Genomic DNA, 18143 nt, shown 5'->3' on the forward strand with positions numbered 1-18143 from the left:
GATCATCAACATCACCTCCATCTTTTATTCTTTCCTTTGGTGGCTCCCAAAGTGGCTGTGTTTCAGAATCACTTGAGGAATTCTTTTTAAAACTACAGATTTTTTTGACTCAATGCAGACATAAAGAATCTGATTTTGTGAAGTGGGGGCCCAGGAGTCTGATTTTCATTTATTTTTTTACGAGCTCCTCATGCAGATACCAGGGACACATTTACTGAAGACGTTTAGGGAGCGCTTCTATCTGGTCCAGAGGTTCTTAAACTTGCACATGCATCAGAAGCACCTGGAGGCCTTGTTAAGTAACAGGTAGAACCGGCAGAGTTTCTGATTTAATAGGTCTGAGGTGGAGTCTGACATTTGCATTTCTAACAAGTTACCAGGTGATGCTGATGTTGCTGCAGTGGGGGCCAAACTTGTAGAGCCTGTAACTGAGGTTACTTGTGCATGAGTTTGTTACTCATTAGCATATCTATTATGTGGCTAAGGACCAGGCTTCAGAAGATGGAATGACCTCTCACATCAGAGGTAACACCTGGAGGAGCATTATAATCACCTGAGAGCTTTTGTTTGTTTAAATTTAACTTTCAGATATTGGGGGTAGGCTTGAGTTTCATCTCAGAGCTCTTGAATCAATATCTCCAGAATGCCTTGAGAATCTGTTTTGTTTTGGAGTTACTCAGAAGATTCAGATTTATTACACAGATTTGAAACCATTTCCTTCGATGAGCCAGTCTTGTGATTTCATGAATAACTTACACAAAAAATTATTTGATTTTATCTGAAATTCAAATTTGACGGAGCATCCTATATTTTTATTTCTAACACCCTGTTCACTCAGCTGCCTTTGCCAGAAGTTTGTTTCTTCTGCACTCCCTCCTTTACTCAACATATCTCAATTTTAAATGCTTAAGGGAGTGGAGGTGAGACGGGAACCCATATGAACTTGATGTTCAGGGTGAAGAAGAAAAAATTAAGATATTTCCTCAGGAAAGAAAAGAACACGCACAAAAGAAACTCATTAATCTATACAGCAGAAACAAAATCAGCGAAAAAAGTGCTGTCTGCTAATGGTTTTCTACCAGGCAATTTGTCAATTACAGAGTCAAAAAAAAAACCCTGGGGAATAAAAAGATGCCAAAGATGCTATTAAAATTTCCAAGTGAAGCCATATATAATTAATTTCAAACAAGTATAAGCTATGAAAATGCAAATACTTCAAGGTGCTGAGTGAAAGATGCGATAAATCTACATCAGGCTTCAAAACCGATGCTTCCAGGTGAGTCCAAGTTTGGGCCAGAGACAGAGAGGTAATGATGTCTGCTCCCTCCCTGTTTGATAGGATGCTAAAGAGCCTTAAGATGAAATGCTCCCTGTGCGTCAAGGATGAGAAGAAACATAAATACACTCAGCCCCTGACATCAGTACATAACTACTAAGATGGAATCAACTACATGAAACAATCGAAACAGAAGAAAAATTCACTGACTCAGAAGACAAAGCAAACAAGGGAAGTGATTTGGCAAACCATTGCTCAGGCTGAGTAACCACGATTAGCACCATGGTCCCTGCAAATAAAGCAGCTTTCTCCTTAAGCAGTCTTGACATCCCACAGGTTAGGGGTCAGCAAACTTCCTGAAAAGGGCAAGATAGTAAAGTTTTTAGACTTTGCAGACTGTACAGTCTCTGCTGCATCTCTGCACCCTGCCATTGTAGCACAAAAGTAGACACAATACATAAACAAGTGGCTATGGCTGTGTTTTAATAAAAACTTATTCACAGAAATGGGTGGTGGAATGTATTTGGCCTGTGGGCCATAATTTGCCAACTCATGTCACAGGTGAGCTCATGTGGCAAGGATAGCCTCATTAATAGAGTCTACAGGGCACCCAACATTCTAATAATGGATATTGAATTAGGAGAAAACCCCATTCCATTAACTCATCACTACAAATACAAGGGCAGAGTGTTTAAAGGTCACCCTGCAGTGTGACTGAAGGTAGGAAATCAGAATTCTAGAAACAGGAGGAAGATGCTCATTTGAAATTCTGAGATTGCATTATAGGTGGAAAGAGATGAGAATGGGACCAAACATTTTAGTATGTGTTTACAGTTCTCTTGGTAAACATGGCATGCATACAGAATATTACTGAAGGAGGAAAGGGGGCATCCCCCTGCCACCTTGCCACTTGGTCTGACTAGAGATTTTGAAACTACTACTGCTCAGGGTGCATCATATGAGAAGGTGTCATCTTCCTTTTTTAGGGAGGTTTTTCAGACGTTCTCAATTCACTAAGTTTGCTTTAGCATCTTAAAATGCATCCTTCCTCCAAAAGAAAAAAGGCTAAGTAGCTTTAGCATAGTATTTTATAGCTTAACACATATCACCAATGATGCATGGATACAAACGTCAGTGACCTACTTTATGACCCTGGTAACTGTTTCCCCAGAGGTCTCCACATTGGTCAAGAAACACACAAGCCTGCATTTACACTGTATAATTTAAAAGCTTTATTTCACCCCACAATTAGCAAATAGATTTCATACTCATTCAACTGAAAGTTTTCTTCATACAGTTACCTTTCTCATTGACTATGCTGTTGGTGGGGAAAATTGCTTGCTCGTGAGGGGGAGGGTTAGATTTCATAGAGACGCTCTGAGCTAATCACATGAACAAGAGGGTTTGACCTGGCAACCTCTGAGGGAGCCAAGGAGGTCAAGAAATCCTTTCAGCTAAAGGCCTAGCCAGGTGGGACTAGTTGTCAGGATCCTCTAGCTCACTTTGACCAGGAAGCCTGGAATTCAGACCATCTTCTCAGGACCTACCAAATTCCCATGCTCAATCCTGTGGCCTCATGTCGGAACATTTTATCAAAGCAAACCACTGGCTTTTGCCTTGGGTTCCAACGTGCACTCTTCACCAAGTGCAAGACTGATCTTCACTCCAAAGTTCACCATTCGCACAGTTTTTGGCTTGTGCATTAGAGGCTGGTCTCCGCCTCTCTTAGGAATGGTGGCATCATAGCAATGGAAGCACAAAGACCCCGGCGAGCACTGGTAGGTAGGGTGTGGGGGCACTGCTGCCAGATGTTCTCTGAGCGTGCATTATGGCAAACACTGCATTAGTGTGATTGGTGGGTAATTCCACATTGCAAATCATTCCTTCACAGCAAGACCTGCACTCCTGTTACAAAAAGGAGAGAGGAACGGACAGTGAATAATAGGAACAGGGAAGGGGCAAAAGAAAGGAAGATAAAAGAAAGGCTTCTTCAGCTCCATCTGAAGACAGACAATTGGAGTTGATTATCCAATTTTGCATCATCTAGGCTCTTGGGTACCCTTTCCCCACCAATGCCAATGGAGTGGAAGGGAAAAACCATGCTGAGAGTCGTCTGTCCTCTGATTTCTCCGCATCAAACCCAAGCATTAGCAAGGCAAAGAGGAAGAGAAACTGAATAAGCCTGTTTGATTGAGTCCACAAATCTTCTAAAGGTTTGTTAGGGAAAACATTGAGGCAAAACTGAAAGCTAGGAACCTTTTGGATTAGTCACTGATTTCCTTTCTCAGTGCTACTTGTTAGGGGATAATAATGACTCTCTATTGTCTATGCTAACACCTGATTCTTATCATTACAGCAGCAGTGGTTTGCTAATTATGGTTGCTGAGTGGTGTAAGAAAAAAAAAAAGGCTTGTCCTTAACAGGTGTTTTCAGGGAATGTTTTCAGGTAATACCAAAGTGTGCCAAGTACAATGCCTCAACCTGATAAACCCAGCCATTCGTAGAGGCTTCCAGGATGGCTACGTACGATAAAGGCATCAATTCTAGGTATCCATATCAGTGGTTCTCAACCCTGGCTCCATATCAGAATCACCTCAGGGAACTTTTAAAAAAGATCCTGACATCCAGGACCCTACCCTGAGGTTCTGTTTCAACTGGTCTGGAAAGCCTGCCGGCATGCATCCCTCAAAAACAAGCAGAGCTTGTAAAAGCTGCGCAGGTGATTCTCATGTAGCTAGAGCTAAAAGCCACTGATAAAAGAATCATTTTCTGTACTAACAGGGTAAATCAAATTCTAAAACCTCATGAAATGAAAATACTTTCAAGTAATTTTTTCTCAAGCATTTCAGAATTCCAGGCATATAAAGGAGTGAAATGCTCATTTAAAACGACAGAATGAGAATGTTAAAGCAATCAATTGATCTAAAAGGCACCTATAGTTCATCGTATTAAACTGAGGCTAATCCTTCAGACTCCCTTCCTCATCTAAGCGCAGACAGTGGACAACACAAGGTTTCCTTCATAAATGCTGTCACCACAGTCCTCTCACCACCTTCCAGGGTACTCTTGCAGTGTTCTTGGTGACTCCTGGCCACGAACAGAGCAGGCAAGCTGGACCCTGTAGTGTTCACCATTTTCTTGTGGATGGTTTGCTCTCGTGCCACCAGAGTTGGCTTTATACCATTCACCCACAGTCTGAGGTCTAGGGTCTAGCTCTGGAGTCTGGGAAATGCCATTTGTCTGTAGTAACATTATTTTTTGTTGAAGGAGAGAACGTCTTCAACTGTTATTTTGTCTCTATTTTATCTTTGAGGAATCTTTCCTCAAAATGTAAACATGGTCAACATATTACTTATCCTTCCTGCCTCTCCCGTGATCTATAACTTATCATTACTAGCATGAACATTTAGATAATAACACACACACACACACACACACACGATCCTTACCGTATGTTCAGAATCTTGGCTGTGGTGGCAACCGACAAAATGACATTCACTTCTGGAGGCACACTTTTTGGTGATGGATGTGCTTCTTCCATGGCTGGTGAAGTGATGAACTGTCAAACAGTACTGTGTATCTAGGCAAGAGAAAACAAACAAAAAAAATCCAAAAAGGCAATTTCATTATCCACATTACAAAAGAGACCTCTCAACAACTATTGCAGAAAGGACTCAAATTCAGGACGGTCCTGAGGCTTCTGGGTGAAACATTTCATAGCAGTGAACTCTGAAGGTTCTTAGGTGGTATTTTTGAAAAGACACCAGCTTCTGAAGCACATGGTGTTTTGAAAATGAGTGTAAATGGGCACTCATCCTGTGGTGTCAGAGCACAATATCAAAACAAGGGTCTGTTCATTTGATATGAAAATATTTATGTCTCTGGCTCTCTCTTTCTCTCTTCTCCTGAAGCACGTTCTCGGAATCTAAAATAAAATGACAATTGTGAAGGTAAAACGCAATGGGGTCAGAACACTTGTTGCATTATTCATCATTTTTCTCTTATATAGTAATAGGCCATGTGGTGAGCTGGAGCGAAAAGCAGGTGCTTTGAATTACACATCATGATCACCTTCCTCGCTCATCTATTAAATTGCAAAACCCATAATTAATTTTGTACCAACCTAATAATTTCTATTCTGGTTTTAATTCTACCAACATGTTAGACTTTTCTCATCAGTGCATTTCCATTTTTTCTCCTCTTTAATTAGCTCTTACTTTCTCTGTTTCCCACCCACCCCCTTCTCATTATAACTGTAGTACCCCATTTCTACCCAGAGTTATCCTTAAGGCTTTAACCACTCACATTTTATTACTTAGAGTTCTTTCAAGAAGTTTCATTCAATGTTCTAGGACATTCTTCTTTGGTTCTGTGTCTCTTTTATAGGTACTGGAGGCCAGGGAAATGCTTCTCAGTTTATTGGTCAGAGATTACAACAGCAATGTCACAGAATGGGAAAAAATTGGATGAAAGTTGAGAAGACTGGGTTTATGGAACTGCCTTTGTCACAGGTGAGAAAGTCATGTTAGATCTTCTGAGCTCATTTTCATTTTTTAGCAAAATGATGATAGATAATATGTGCCTTGATGCTTTGATAGGGTTGTGGTATGCTTTAAATAATACGAAAAGCAGCAAGCCCACATTGCCTTTGCACCATTAGCCAGGTACTCTTTCTTCTAACTCGTATTGAAGCATTCAATCCTCATCATGTCTTAAAGTAAGTTATATTAAAATCCTCATTTTATAGGTAAACTGAGGATAATTTCTTGCCCATAGAAAGAAAATAGTGAAAAAGTAGGATTGTAACCCAGGAGGTTTTCTAGGGCTTGCACTCTCAACCAGAACATTATTCCACCCCTCAGTACACTTAATATTAAACCATGTGGCAATTGATACAGTTTGAATCTATGTCCCCACCCAAATCTCATATCAAATTGTGAGCCCCAGTGTCAGAGAGGGGAGGTGATTAAATCATGGGGGTGGATCTTCATGAATGGTTTAGCACCATCCTCTTTGTGCTGTTCTTGTGATAGTGAGATCTCATGAGATCTGCTTGTCTAAAACTATATAGCACCTCCTCCCTCTTTCTTGCTCCTTCAACCACCATGTGAGGTGCTTCATTCTACCTTGTCTTCCGCCACGATTGTAAGTTTCCTGAGCCCTCCCCAGAAGCCAAGAAGATGCCAGCATCATGCTTCCTGTACAGCCTATGGAACTGTAAGCCAATTAAATCTCTTTTCTTTGTAAGTGACTCAGTCTCAGGCGTGTCTTTATAGCAATGCAAGAACGGGCTAATACAGTGATAGAATGTAGAGTGCTGTACAAGAGTAGGTGACTTCCAGATTCAGAAAGAAAGGGAGCCACTACAATTCAGGAGAAGACATTTCAATTTTTACTCCAAACAAAGAAGAATCAAAAACTAGTAGCTGCATGTGTTCATACAGAATGGCACACATGCTAAGGCAGCCCTAAAATGTCAGCATAAAAGCCAAGGTAAATAAAACAAGAAATGTCATTCTTGTCATATCCTGTTACACAGAGAACTTTTAACGAGACTGATAGACCACAGAAGTGAAGCTGTGAAGTGAAAAGGAAACCTGAGATGACAAAGAACAATAGCCGGAGGTCTATTTGTCCCAAGAAATGGTTGGCTATCACTCCCTGAAATGACAAAGTGAAAAGTAAGAAATTACATCCTCGATTAGAATTCCAGGTGGTTAGTATCTTTGGGACCTGCCTGTCTATAGTCAAGAATGTCATGGCATGCCATGCTGAAATGCAGGGCCATTCCGTATTGAGCCCATTAAGAATCAGCCTCAGCTGGGCGCGGTGGCTCACGCCTGTATTCCCAGCACTTTGGGAGGCCGAGGAGGGTGAATCATGAGGTCAAGAGATGGAGACCATCCTGGTCAACATGGTGAAACCCCATCTCTACTAAACATACAAAAAATTAGCTGGGCATGGTGGTACATGCTTGTAATCCCAGCTACTCAGGGGGCTAAGCCAGGAGAATTGCCTGAACCCAGGAGGCAGAGGTTGCAGTGAGCAGATATCACACCATTGCACTCCAGCCTGGGTAACAAGAGCGAAACTCTGTCTCAATTAAAAAAAAAAAAAAGAATCAGCCTCTCAGGTGGATGCAGCAAAGCTGACTCTCTTCCACCCTTCCCATCTCTGCTGTTTTCTTGGTAGAGGAAAGCTGCAGTTTCTCCTTTGGTTCAGCCATGTTTCAACAGAGAAGAAATCCTGAAACCCAGAAACAGCCATGTATCTTCTTTGCCTGCATGCTAAAATGGCTTTGGTCAACTAATGACACATTGGAGCATTCTGCATAAACCTAGTAGGAACAGTGTTCGGGTACAATTCAGAGCAATAGCATGATCCATGAAGATGAGGCCTAACGAGTTGGACAGCAGTGCTGCAGTTTACTCCTGTTCTCACCCTTGCCACCCACTTTTCAAAGCAACTTAGAGCAAATTGTTAAAGATGATACTCTCTGAAATAAATTAGTAAAAAGAAACAACAAACCTTGAAAACCTTGAAAGAACGAAGATAAATTTCACTTGAAAAGGTAGAAATAAATCCCCAAATAAACACCATCATACATGCACATATACTCACAAGCACACTCACCAGTTAAGGACGATCCTTCAATAGAAATGAAAAACATATTTTGGTAATTAATTATTCTTGAGAATAAATAAAAAAAACACTGTCCTTATGGCTGTCACAGCCATTTGTGCTAATTTATGGCATAAGACTCTCAGGCATAGTAGAGGTCTCTAGTGTGTATATTTATTGGCTCCACACATTGCCTTTACCTGGAAGAGGTAAGGCTGTGCCACTCCTGTAAATAATGTGGTATTAGAATTTCCAAAAGATTCATGATAACAGTAGGTTAGAACTAGTTATCTCTAATTCTGTAACAGTTTGTTTTTCTTGGTCTTTTACATCTGAAAAACCTAAAAAACAGTACATCCTAAAATCTGAACAACCCAATCTCCTCATAAGTAGGGTTTTAACATTTCAAATCATCCATCAGCACAGTCTGTCTGCTTACTTCCAGTTTGTATACATTCCATCATTCGTCTCTCCACCTCCTCTGCTCCTACCAACCTAGTCCAAATTCTCATCTTCTGGCTGAAGACCAGAGTCCTCATTTGGTGTTCCCTTCTACTCTTGTCCCCAACCCTCCATTCTCCGCACATCAGCCAGAGTAATGTTTTGGAACACACAACTGCTATGTATTCCCTAGCTTAAAACTCTCTACCATCTTCTCATCACCTTTACAATAAAATCCAAACTATCAGAAAAATAAGCTCCTGCATGTCCTGGCCCTTGCTTCCCTCTCACATCCTTCCTCCATCTCCCACTAAGCCTCTGCAGTCAGTCTCCCTCCTGTTCATTGAAGAGGCCAAGTCAACTACCACCCTTGAAACCTCTGCATTTGCGATTCCCTCTTCCTGGCATGTTCTTCCTATAGATCGCAGCTTGCTGTTTACTCAGGTCTTAGTTCTAGGGACACTCCTCAGAGAAGATTTCTTTGACTATCCTGACTATCTAATCAGAGGTTTCCATTCATTCTGTCAGCAAATATTTTACTGAGTAAACATGGGCTAGGCACTGGATTAGGCAGTGGGATAATGCCTAACAAACTAAAAACATACTTGGAAGTTTGTTAAATGAATGAATGAGTTTCCTAAATATCAATGTATCTCAAGAGTATGGATATTATCCTTTGTTTTGAGATGATATTACTTTTCTAGAGGTATCATCAAGCATTTCTGAAATTCTGAGAATGCCTTAATCAATATTATGGTCTATGTGCTCTCCCTGGTAAATAACATTTAAGAAATTCTTCCTTAAGGCATTCAACTTCAAACTGAGGCTTTGATACCAGTTTCCAAGAACTCTCAATATAGTCTGATGTCAGGATAGTCTCAGAAAAAAAAATATCTGATTCCTAAAAAACATTGTCAAGTCAGGAGAGATCCAAATGAAATGAGATCGCGGAAGTCTTCCAAACTCAGCACACTTACTTTGTGGACACCATTTGTCTTCTGCCCATCGATTGCAGTTATAATTATCCCCTGCATTTTCACAAGTAAAGCACTTGAAGCTATTTGGAAATGGTGTAGCTTTAAAGAAGAAAGCAAAGTGAAACAGTAAGTTACAGAAGACAAAAATTTCAAGCATTGAATATGGCACAAAATTAGCAACTTTTAACAGAGGAAACAAAACTTATAAGCTTTTATCCTTACAATCTTTGTTTCTAGGGAGCTAGATTTCTCCATCAGGCTTCTGGGGAATTTTCTTTATTCCCTTTTGTTTAAATATTTCTTCTAAGAATTACCACTATAGAGTAATGAAAGTGATTCCACAGCTGCTTTGAAAGATGCATAGTATTGTTCTATTATCATTTATTATTTGGGAATAAGTAGGGGTTGAGGAGGTGATCCAGGGTCGCAGAGGTATTGGAACACATTTGGCATCCCTGAAAAGAAATAGTCAGATTAACCTGAGTTTGAATTCTGTTCTTCCCACAGAATAGTTGTGTGATTTTTTTTTAATTCTAAGATATAATAACATTTATATTAATAACAATGAAGATCCCCATGACTTGCAGAGGTATAATGAGAACTAAATGGGAGGTTGCAAGAAAAATACTTTGTATAATCTCTAGCACATCAAATCATACTGGTTTCTGTCCATATGCACTTCCAATACAGCTATCTTTAACCTCAAACAAGTAATCTCATCTGATATATGACAATTAATCACAATGTTAGACCTTGGCCAGGAATACAACATTTAATAGGAGGATGACAGCAATTCTTAAGCCCTTACAATTAGGAAAGAAGTATTTCTGAGTTGCTGGCAGTCTGCACTGACAGCAACTAGTATGTTCTCTTGTCTTTATAATTTTTTTTTGACTTGTATCATGTAATTTTAGTGGATAAGAAGAAAAAAAATCAAATAATTCGACATTTCTGTATAGACCAGGTATAGGACACTGTGTAAAATCTTCAATTCTCCCATTTTCAGAGAATGAAACAGACAAAGATACTGTTTCATTCTCTTTGTTCTGTTACAAAGACTGTAACCATCCTAGTAATATAACTAGAAGTTGGGGTGAAAAATCAGAAAGCAGTGGGTATTTCAGATAAAGGGGAGGATATGTATGGTAGCATAAAACAAGAAAAAATATTAAAAGCTGAAGTTTGGAGGACAAGAAATTAAATATTACGAATATATTTAAGTTTGCCTATGTTCAGAAGTGTATTAGCAGGTAAATAAAAATAAATAATGACATCCCTTTTCACCAAATAAATCAATACAGTTAAAAAATACTAATCATCAGTGCTGGTAGGTAAATGGTTAAATTATAAATTGGCACAACCTTTTTGATTTAGTAATTCCAATTCCAATTATGAAGAATTATTTAACATTTAATTTGCTTGTGACTTTTTTTTCTTTCTGATATAAAGTGTGAGGGAATAGTGAAATAAGCTACAGACAACCCTTATGATTTTTTAAATGCAGAAGGCATTAATCTATCTTCAAAGACATTGGGAAATATTCAAAATATGTGTAAAGAGGGAAAAAGTAGCGTAAAACTAAATTTGTACGATCTCAGTATATCACATATTTAACTACACATACATAGAAAAAATGCTGGGAGGAAATATATCAAAATGTAAAGAAAAGCTCCTTTGAATCTTTAGGTTATGAATATATTTTACTTTCTTCTATCATTTTCTGTCTCTTTGGAATTTTCTATAATGAACATGTATTACTTTTTTTCTTTTATAAAATGATTTTTTTCTTCATAAGATTGTGCTAAGCTTAAAAATTTCAAAATTTGTAGATAAGTTAGAGTCTATGAAAATGATGTCTGTGCCATGTCTTTCAGCTATCAGTATACAATTATTACCAATTTAGAAACGTATAATGGTAGTTGCAGGTGTGTATGTGTAGTATATGTATGTATATGTACACGTCTGTAGTATACATGCGTATGCACACAGAGATGACCGTCCCAGATAATAAAACACAATGTAAAGAACAGTAGTTATATAGATCTCATTTAGGAGTAGTACAAGGAGAGAAGGTTTTTATACCTGACTATGTATCAACAGTATCAGAGAGCTCCTTAAAAAAAAAAAAAAAGCAGGGAAAAAAAGATAAAAGATATAAATATATTCTACATATCACCCTCTTGACTATTAAACCTCTGGAGAAGTGATTGGGGATATGCAGTTAGAAAGCCTTTCATCATGATTCTGATACTCTTCCAGGTGTGGGAACTATAGGCATTCACATGTATACCAAATAATTTTTTATTTATAAGGATCACTCTCTAATAAGGTATAATGAAGAAGTTTTACTTGTCTGAAAAGAAAGGAGGGGTGATGACATATGTATACAAACACATATCTATACATATGTACATAAAATGTATTAACATACATATCCTGTCGATGATATACACTAATATTTGCCTATCTTTAAACTATTAGTAGATAAGTTAAGTCTTATGTAACTTTTGTTAATGGGATATGCATGGTAGTAATAAAAATCCAGGTGACATTTCCAAAGACACATGGCATTTGGGTTGGTTCCAAGTCTTTGCTATTGTAAACAGTACCACAATGCATAATGCCCAACCAAATGCCCATCAATGATAGACTGGATAAAGAAAATGTGGCACATATACACCATGGAATACTGTGCAGCCATAAAAAAGGATGAGTTCATGTTTTTTGCAGGGACATGAATGAAGCTAGAAACCATTATTCTCAGCAAACTGACATAAGAACAGAAAACCAAACACTGCATGTTCTCACCCATAAGTGGGTATCAAACAATGAGAACACATGGACACAGGAAGGGGAACATCATACACTGGGGCCTGTTGGCAGGTAGGCAGGGGCTAGGGGAGGGATAGCATTAAGAGAAATACCTAATGTAGATGACCAGGGAACAGATGCAGCAAACCACCATGGCATGCGTATACCTATGTAACAATCCTGCACAATCTGCACATGTACCCCAGAACTTAAAGTATAATAAAAAGAAAGAAAGAAAGAAAATCCAGGTGATATTTCCTTCCAAATTTCAAACATACAAACCTGTTTTCAAAATTGTTAATGGCCATTTGAAAGAATTAATAAATCATGCAGAAACATTCAACAGCCAATTTTCTTCTCCAGTGAAGACATAGAGAAAAAAACAAAAATTTCTTCTACTATGCCATGATTAGGAACGGTGTTCCAAAAGCTTTTTTAAAAAAAAATGCTTTTAAAACTTCAGCAGGAAGACAGACCATTTTAAAGAAATGGTGACAATTTCTCAGCCAGGTGCGGTGGCTCACACCTATAATCCCAGCAATTTGTGAGGCTGAGGCAGATGGATCATCAGGTCAAGAGATAGAGGCCATCCTGGCTAACAAGGTAAAACTCCATCTCTACTAAAAGTACAAAAAATTAGCCAGGCATGGTGATATGCACCTGAAGTCCCAGCTACTCAGGAGGCTGAAGCAGGAGAATCACTTGAACCCAGGAAACAGAGGTTGCAGTGAGCTGAGATCGCACCACTGCATTCCAGCCTAGGGGACAGAGACTCCATTTCAAAAAAAAAGAAGAAATGGAGAAAATTTCTCTTACCATATGATTAACCACAGAAGTTATGGAAACTTTCTGTTTTATTCTAGGTATAAACTGAATGTTCTGGGAAAGACGAGGTTACAATAAATGAAAAAGGGGGCTTCAGATGAACACTGTGACCCCACAACCATGAACTAGGATGGCAATCACCACTACTTACGATCTAGAGGAGGCCTCACATTATAGAAGTTGATATTCTTGGCAAATGCCCAGCTTTCTGAGAAGATAACAATCTGGACAACAGCTATAGCCAGAGTGTGACAGGGGAGCAGCATGCTGACCTTGTGTGCTGGATGGTCCAAACTCTTCTATCTGCAGTGAAAAAAACACACTGGGTCAGTTTCTTTACATTTTACACATCAGTGGGTGTGGGTTTTGCTTCTGTTTGGAAAGCTCCATTATCCAAATATATCCAACCACCTACCTGTTTTTAGGGCCGGGACCTATGAGTAAACTGCATCATTTTTGATCAGATGAAAAGTAAGTAATGACCGCCTTCCACTGGTCAGATCTCTGCACTAGCCAAGTAGGCTTTAGCAGAACACTCAATGGCCTTTTGAGTTCAGAAAGAACAAGCAGCCAGAGCTGGCCTGGCTGCACCCCATTCCCTCAGTGCCTGAGGCTGGCTGGTTTCCTCTTGCTGAATCACTGGATCTCTTAAATTAACTGTGGTTCTGAGGCAAGTTAAGCCAAAGTCACTGGACCACCTATCTGTCCGTTCCATTCTCTGAGTAAACACTTACATTTGATAAATTTGCAACTCTTTCAAAACCTGGAAGAAACAATAAAAGTGGGAGCACTGAGAAGGACAGCAGGGGAAAGGACAAGGAGTTTGAGAAATAAAATCTCCGCCAGATCCCAGAGCACACAGATACCGAAAAGAAGAACAAGAGTGGCTATGAACTGCCAGCCCCTTCTGTTTCTGTCACCTTGGGCATAAGAAGCTGCCAGGAGGTTCTAGAGGAAACAGAATAAAAGTTATCTGAAAAGCTGACAACCATATAATATTAGTCCTGGTCCGCAAATACTACTCATTACATTTATATAGACTTTACGTAGACAGGGCAAAAAACCAACAAAATGACAGACATGCACATTAGCACTAAGTAAAAGATATGACATCTTACGCCCCCGGCTCTACTCCCCCAGAAGCCGACCTGGTAGCAAGAAAATTTATAATGTCACCACTGACAGGTTTCCATTGACAAGGGGAGGTGTGGGCAGCAGAAAAAGTGTGTAACTGGGAACCCAAAGACTTTGGTTCAGGTGCTGGCCCTGCTATTTATTAGCTGCCTGACCTTGGGCAAACTCTTTAAACTCTATTAACCTCAATTTCTTCATCTGTAAAGTGGCTTATTAATACCTACACTGCCCACATATTTAGGTAAATGTGAGCATCAGAATACAGGTGAAGAAAGGATCACAAAGGATTTTGTACATAAAAGAACTCATCAAAAAGTTATGTGAAAATATTGGAATACTAGAGTTCAATAATGGCTAAACTCCTTCTTGCTGAATCAACTGGTTTCAGTGGGTTTAGGAATTTTTCCAAAGGAAAAAGGTTTGATCTCTGCATATACAGGCATAATCCTTCACATGCACATTTTGTTTGAAGCCAGAGCAATAATGCATAGATTCTAGGAATTTTATTCCCTCTCTGATTGTGGGTATTCTGATTTTGCATGTGTCGCTAATATGCCTGCCTATGGGAATGGAACTGAATTATTAGACAATATGTAGCCACAACATCCTCTCACCCCTATTGGTGGTGTTTGCCACTGATAGAACTGAGTTGCTAAGAAAGTACTTCGAGTTATAAAACAACAACAACAACTTCCATGAGTAGGTTTCAAAGAAACAATAGCTAAACTTTCTACATGGCATTACAGCTCATGTACATAATCATACCTAGTGAGATATAAAAATATACATAATTTTCCTGATTCATTTTAGAAACCAAGACTGACCTTCAGTTATTGGATTTCCAAATTCTATTCTTATGATCTTAAGAAATGGACAGTTAGCAAACAGTATTATCCCTTACCGTCAAGTGGTTACACTGATACAGATCCTGCTTCTCCTATTCATTTATCTGAGTTGGTCCATTCCATAGTTATTATTATACCCCTTCTTTATACCAGTGGAGATGCTTTGAGTGGGGGAGAGTAATCTCTTTTTCACAATCTCACAATAACTGTGTTCTAGTAGTTATCCACAGGTGTTCTTGTGATATGGAGATAAGGCCTAAGACAGAGATTCCAGTGTCATGTTGTCTATATGCAATTCTCTTTTTCACCACTAAGCAACTAGGGGACCTTAGGCAAGTTGCTGAAGAAATCCAAGCCTTGGCTTCCTCATCTCTAAAACAAGCATAGGATAGTGCTTACCTCATAGTTCTGAAGTGAGGACTGAAAACAACCCAGTGCATAGGCACTAAGCACATAGTTTGCATGCACTGAGTCACTGAGCTGAGCACACATGCTGAGCACACGGTTAAAGCTCTATTTATTGAGCACTTTCTCCTCAATAGTAAAGGGCATTGGCTCAAATACCTGCATCCAAAACTGCTAGTTGGTGCAAGTTACTTAACTTCCCTGTACCACAATTTTTACATCTATAAAATGGGAGTAATAATAATTCCCACTTCATACGGTTGTAGGAATTAAATTAATACCTACAAAGCACTTAAACTAATTAGCTATGTGCATGGAATTTTGCCAATTTTTACTAAGTAAACACTTACTAATATGAACAAATCACTAGTTTGGTATCACAAGCCAAAACATTGGTTTTCCTCATGTAATCTCAGTGTGAGACAAAACCCCATTCATTCATTCAACATGTTGTTATTGATACCTAGTAAATAACAAGTTATTGTTATCACTGGCTCCCCAACGAGGTCTTGACTCTAATGCAAATTATACTTTAGAGGAAGAAGACAGGCAATACATGTGGACAAAACATAATTTCGGATAGTCATAAGTTTCATGAAGGAAACACAGTAAGGTGAGACATTACTGAATAGAAGGTGCTACTTTACACAGACAGTGGCCCCAGTATGTCTCTGTGAACAGGTGACATTCGAACAGGTAAATTAAATGATGGGAAAGAATCAGCCAAGCAAAGAATCAAGGGGAAAGTAACCAAGGTCCTAAGATGGGAAGAAGCTTGCCTCATGGGGGGAACTCAGAAAGCAGCCAGTGTGGCTGAGACATGAAGAGACAGGGGACGGGACAGTCAGGGATTCGGCGGGGCCAGATCACACAGATGCTTACAGGCCATGGCAAGAGTTTTGAGTCTAGCAAAATCAAGAAATTGTTTAATTTAAACCATCTAGTTGTAAAAAATGCCAAGAATGCTTTTTCTCTGTCAAGTAATTGGTCCCAGATTCCTAGCCTTGTTTCTAGTTCCTGGATTAAAGGGATACAAATGATAGTGAACACAGAGGAATACAGAATTCAGATATACCTCAAAGGTCTCTCTAAGCAGAAATGATAGACAACGTGAAAACAACAAGAATTAGACTTCTTTCCTGGTTCTTCCATCCTTCAAATGGCACTGTAGGGACCCTAGTGTCACTATCATTGTACAAGTGAGTAAACTGTGGTTTAGTGTCAACAGATGTAAAAATCCCAGCACACTGCCCAGAACATAGCATCCTCTCAAAAAACTTCCATATAGCATGGCCTAGCCTGCTAAACTTGAAAACTAATGAGAATTATACCAAAAAAAATTGCTCCCATATAGACAAAATGTATTTTCATTTCCATTTCTAACTAAAACAGCATAGACTCATTCTATCAAAATTCTGCAAAACTGCCAAAGTTTTGCCTGTCAAGTGAGGAAAGTACTAAATAAAAATGTCTTCTATTTCCAAAGCATGGTTTCTAATTTATTACCATCTACTGCTTCTTCCTGAGCACCTATATCTATCTCTATCTATTCTTTAGTGTGTAGGTTTGTGTTAACATGACTGTTTTTATTTTTCATAACTCAAACACATTAGGATAATGAAAAAGTAAATGACTAACCATAGTAGCTGACAGTTGTTTTACATTTAGAATCATTTCACAGAGACTCTGAACTAAAAATTATCTGCTGAGACTTTGCTGAGCCGGTTTTCACTGCAGTCTTTGTGGCAGAACAAGGTTTACAAAAGAGCTTATATTTTGCTCCGGAGGGGAAGAAATCTTTCATATGGATTAGATTAAACTGTTCAGGTTATTTTCTCTGAAGCTACCACATAGAGCAGTGTTACTTCTTCATATGGGAAGAGAGGTGACCTATGAGCATCTTCAAGGTTATTTGCAAAACTATGTGTCTAGACATGTGTTCCCTCTGGGTAGAGTATCTCAAAATAATCCACATAATTAATTCTGGAGATCCACATAATGCTTAAGAGTGGCTGCTTGCTGTTTCAGAATATGGCTATAATAATTTGGCTTCCCGTGACTTAGACATTGTCATATTTTGACACTAAAAGAAAAAGTTCCATATGTATATTAGGTATTTGATCCACTTCATGAACTCAAGGGTAGCTCAAAACATTTTTCCCAACACAGAGTTTATTACCTTCATCCATCTTTCCCACTTAGTAGACCTGCTCAGAAATCCCTCACCCATGGTACTGATCTTTCCTGAGTTTTATGAGTCTTCCCTTTGGAAGATATATTAATACTTGCTCAAGAATGCAGAGTGCTTCTTTGCCAGAAAGAAGGAATTTCTGCAAGGCATATTTATAGGGATAGAGCAGGGATGGGGAACTCTCAGGCTTCCAGAGAACGGCAGGTAACCAGATTTGTAAATTTAGGAAACCACCTGAGACTTTGGCCTACTACTGACCAGAATCAAGGACTTACCTGGCTCTTGGTCCAGAAGCATGACTATTTCCCAGGTCTGAGCCCTGGTAATCATCTCATCCAACATGTGGCATTTTACGCTTCCAGGGAAAAGACAAAGTTAATGGGGTCTTCAGGAAGCAGCACATCTTTGACATCATAAACTCTTTTAAGGAAGGAAAATGATCCACATTATTTTTTTGTTATATTCCCCAGGCCATGCTCAGTGCATGTTAGATACTCAGTAAATACTTCATGGAATAGAGCCAACCTCATTAGCAATGACCTATAGAGAGTGCCTTAGTTAGTAAACAAGACAAAAGTTGTGGGCAGTAAAGAGCTGGCAGAGTATCCAAAGATGAT

The 18143-nt window shown here is 39.1% G+C and overlaps 1 protein-coding gene across 21 annotated transcripts in view; it reads right to left on the reverse strand.

Annotated features, from left to right (window-relative positions):
- Positions 1–2484: 2484 nt before the first annotated feature.
- Positions 2485–18143, reverse strand: part of LYPD6B (LY6/PLAUR domain containing 6B) — a 202184-nt gene continuing 186525 nt past the window's right edge. For 20 of the 21 annotated variants that reach the window (XM_035304975.3, XM_035304969.3, XM_035304972.3 and 17 more), the window contains 4 exons: positions 13103–13254; positions 9316–9414; positions 4726–4856; positions 2485–3181 (listed from right to left, as the gene is read on the reverse strand). In XM_035304975.3, coding sequence (XP_035160866.1) covers positions 3017–3181; positions 4726–4856; positions 9316–9414; positions 13103–13217 — 510 coding nt within the window. In that variant the 5' untranslated portion in view covers positions 13218–13254 and the 3' untranslated portion in view covers positions 2485–3016. Of the gene's footprint in view, positions 3182–4725; positions 4857–9315; positions 9415–13102; positions 13255–13366; positions 13701–18143 lie in introns of those variants that run through there. The other variant, XM_035304976.3, reaches the window with a different exon arrangement.

The sequence above is a fragment of the Callithrix jacchus genome, chromosome 6, assembly GCF_049354715.1.
Source record: "Callithrix jacchus isolate 240 chromosome 6, calJac240_pri, whole genome shotgun sequence".
Lineage (NCBI taxonomy): Eukaryota > Metazoa > Chordata > Mammalia > Primates > Cebidae > Callithrix > Callithrix jacchus.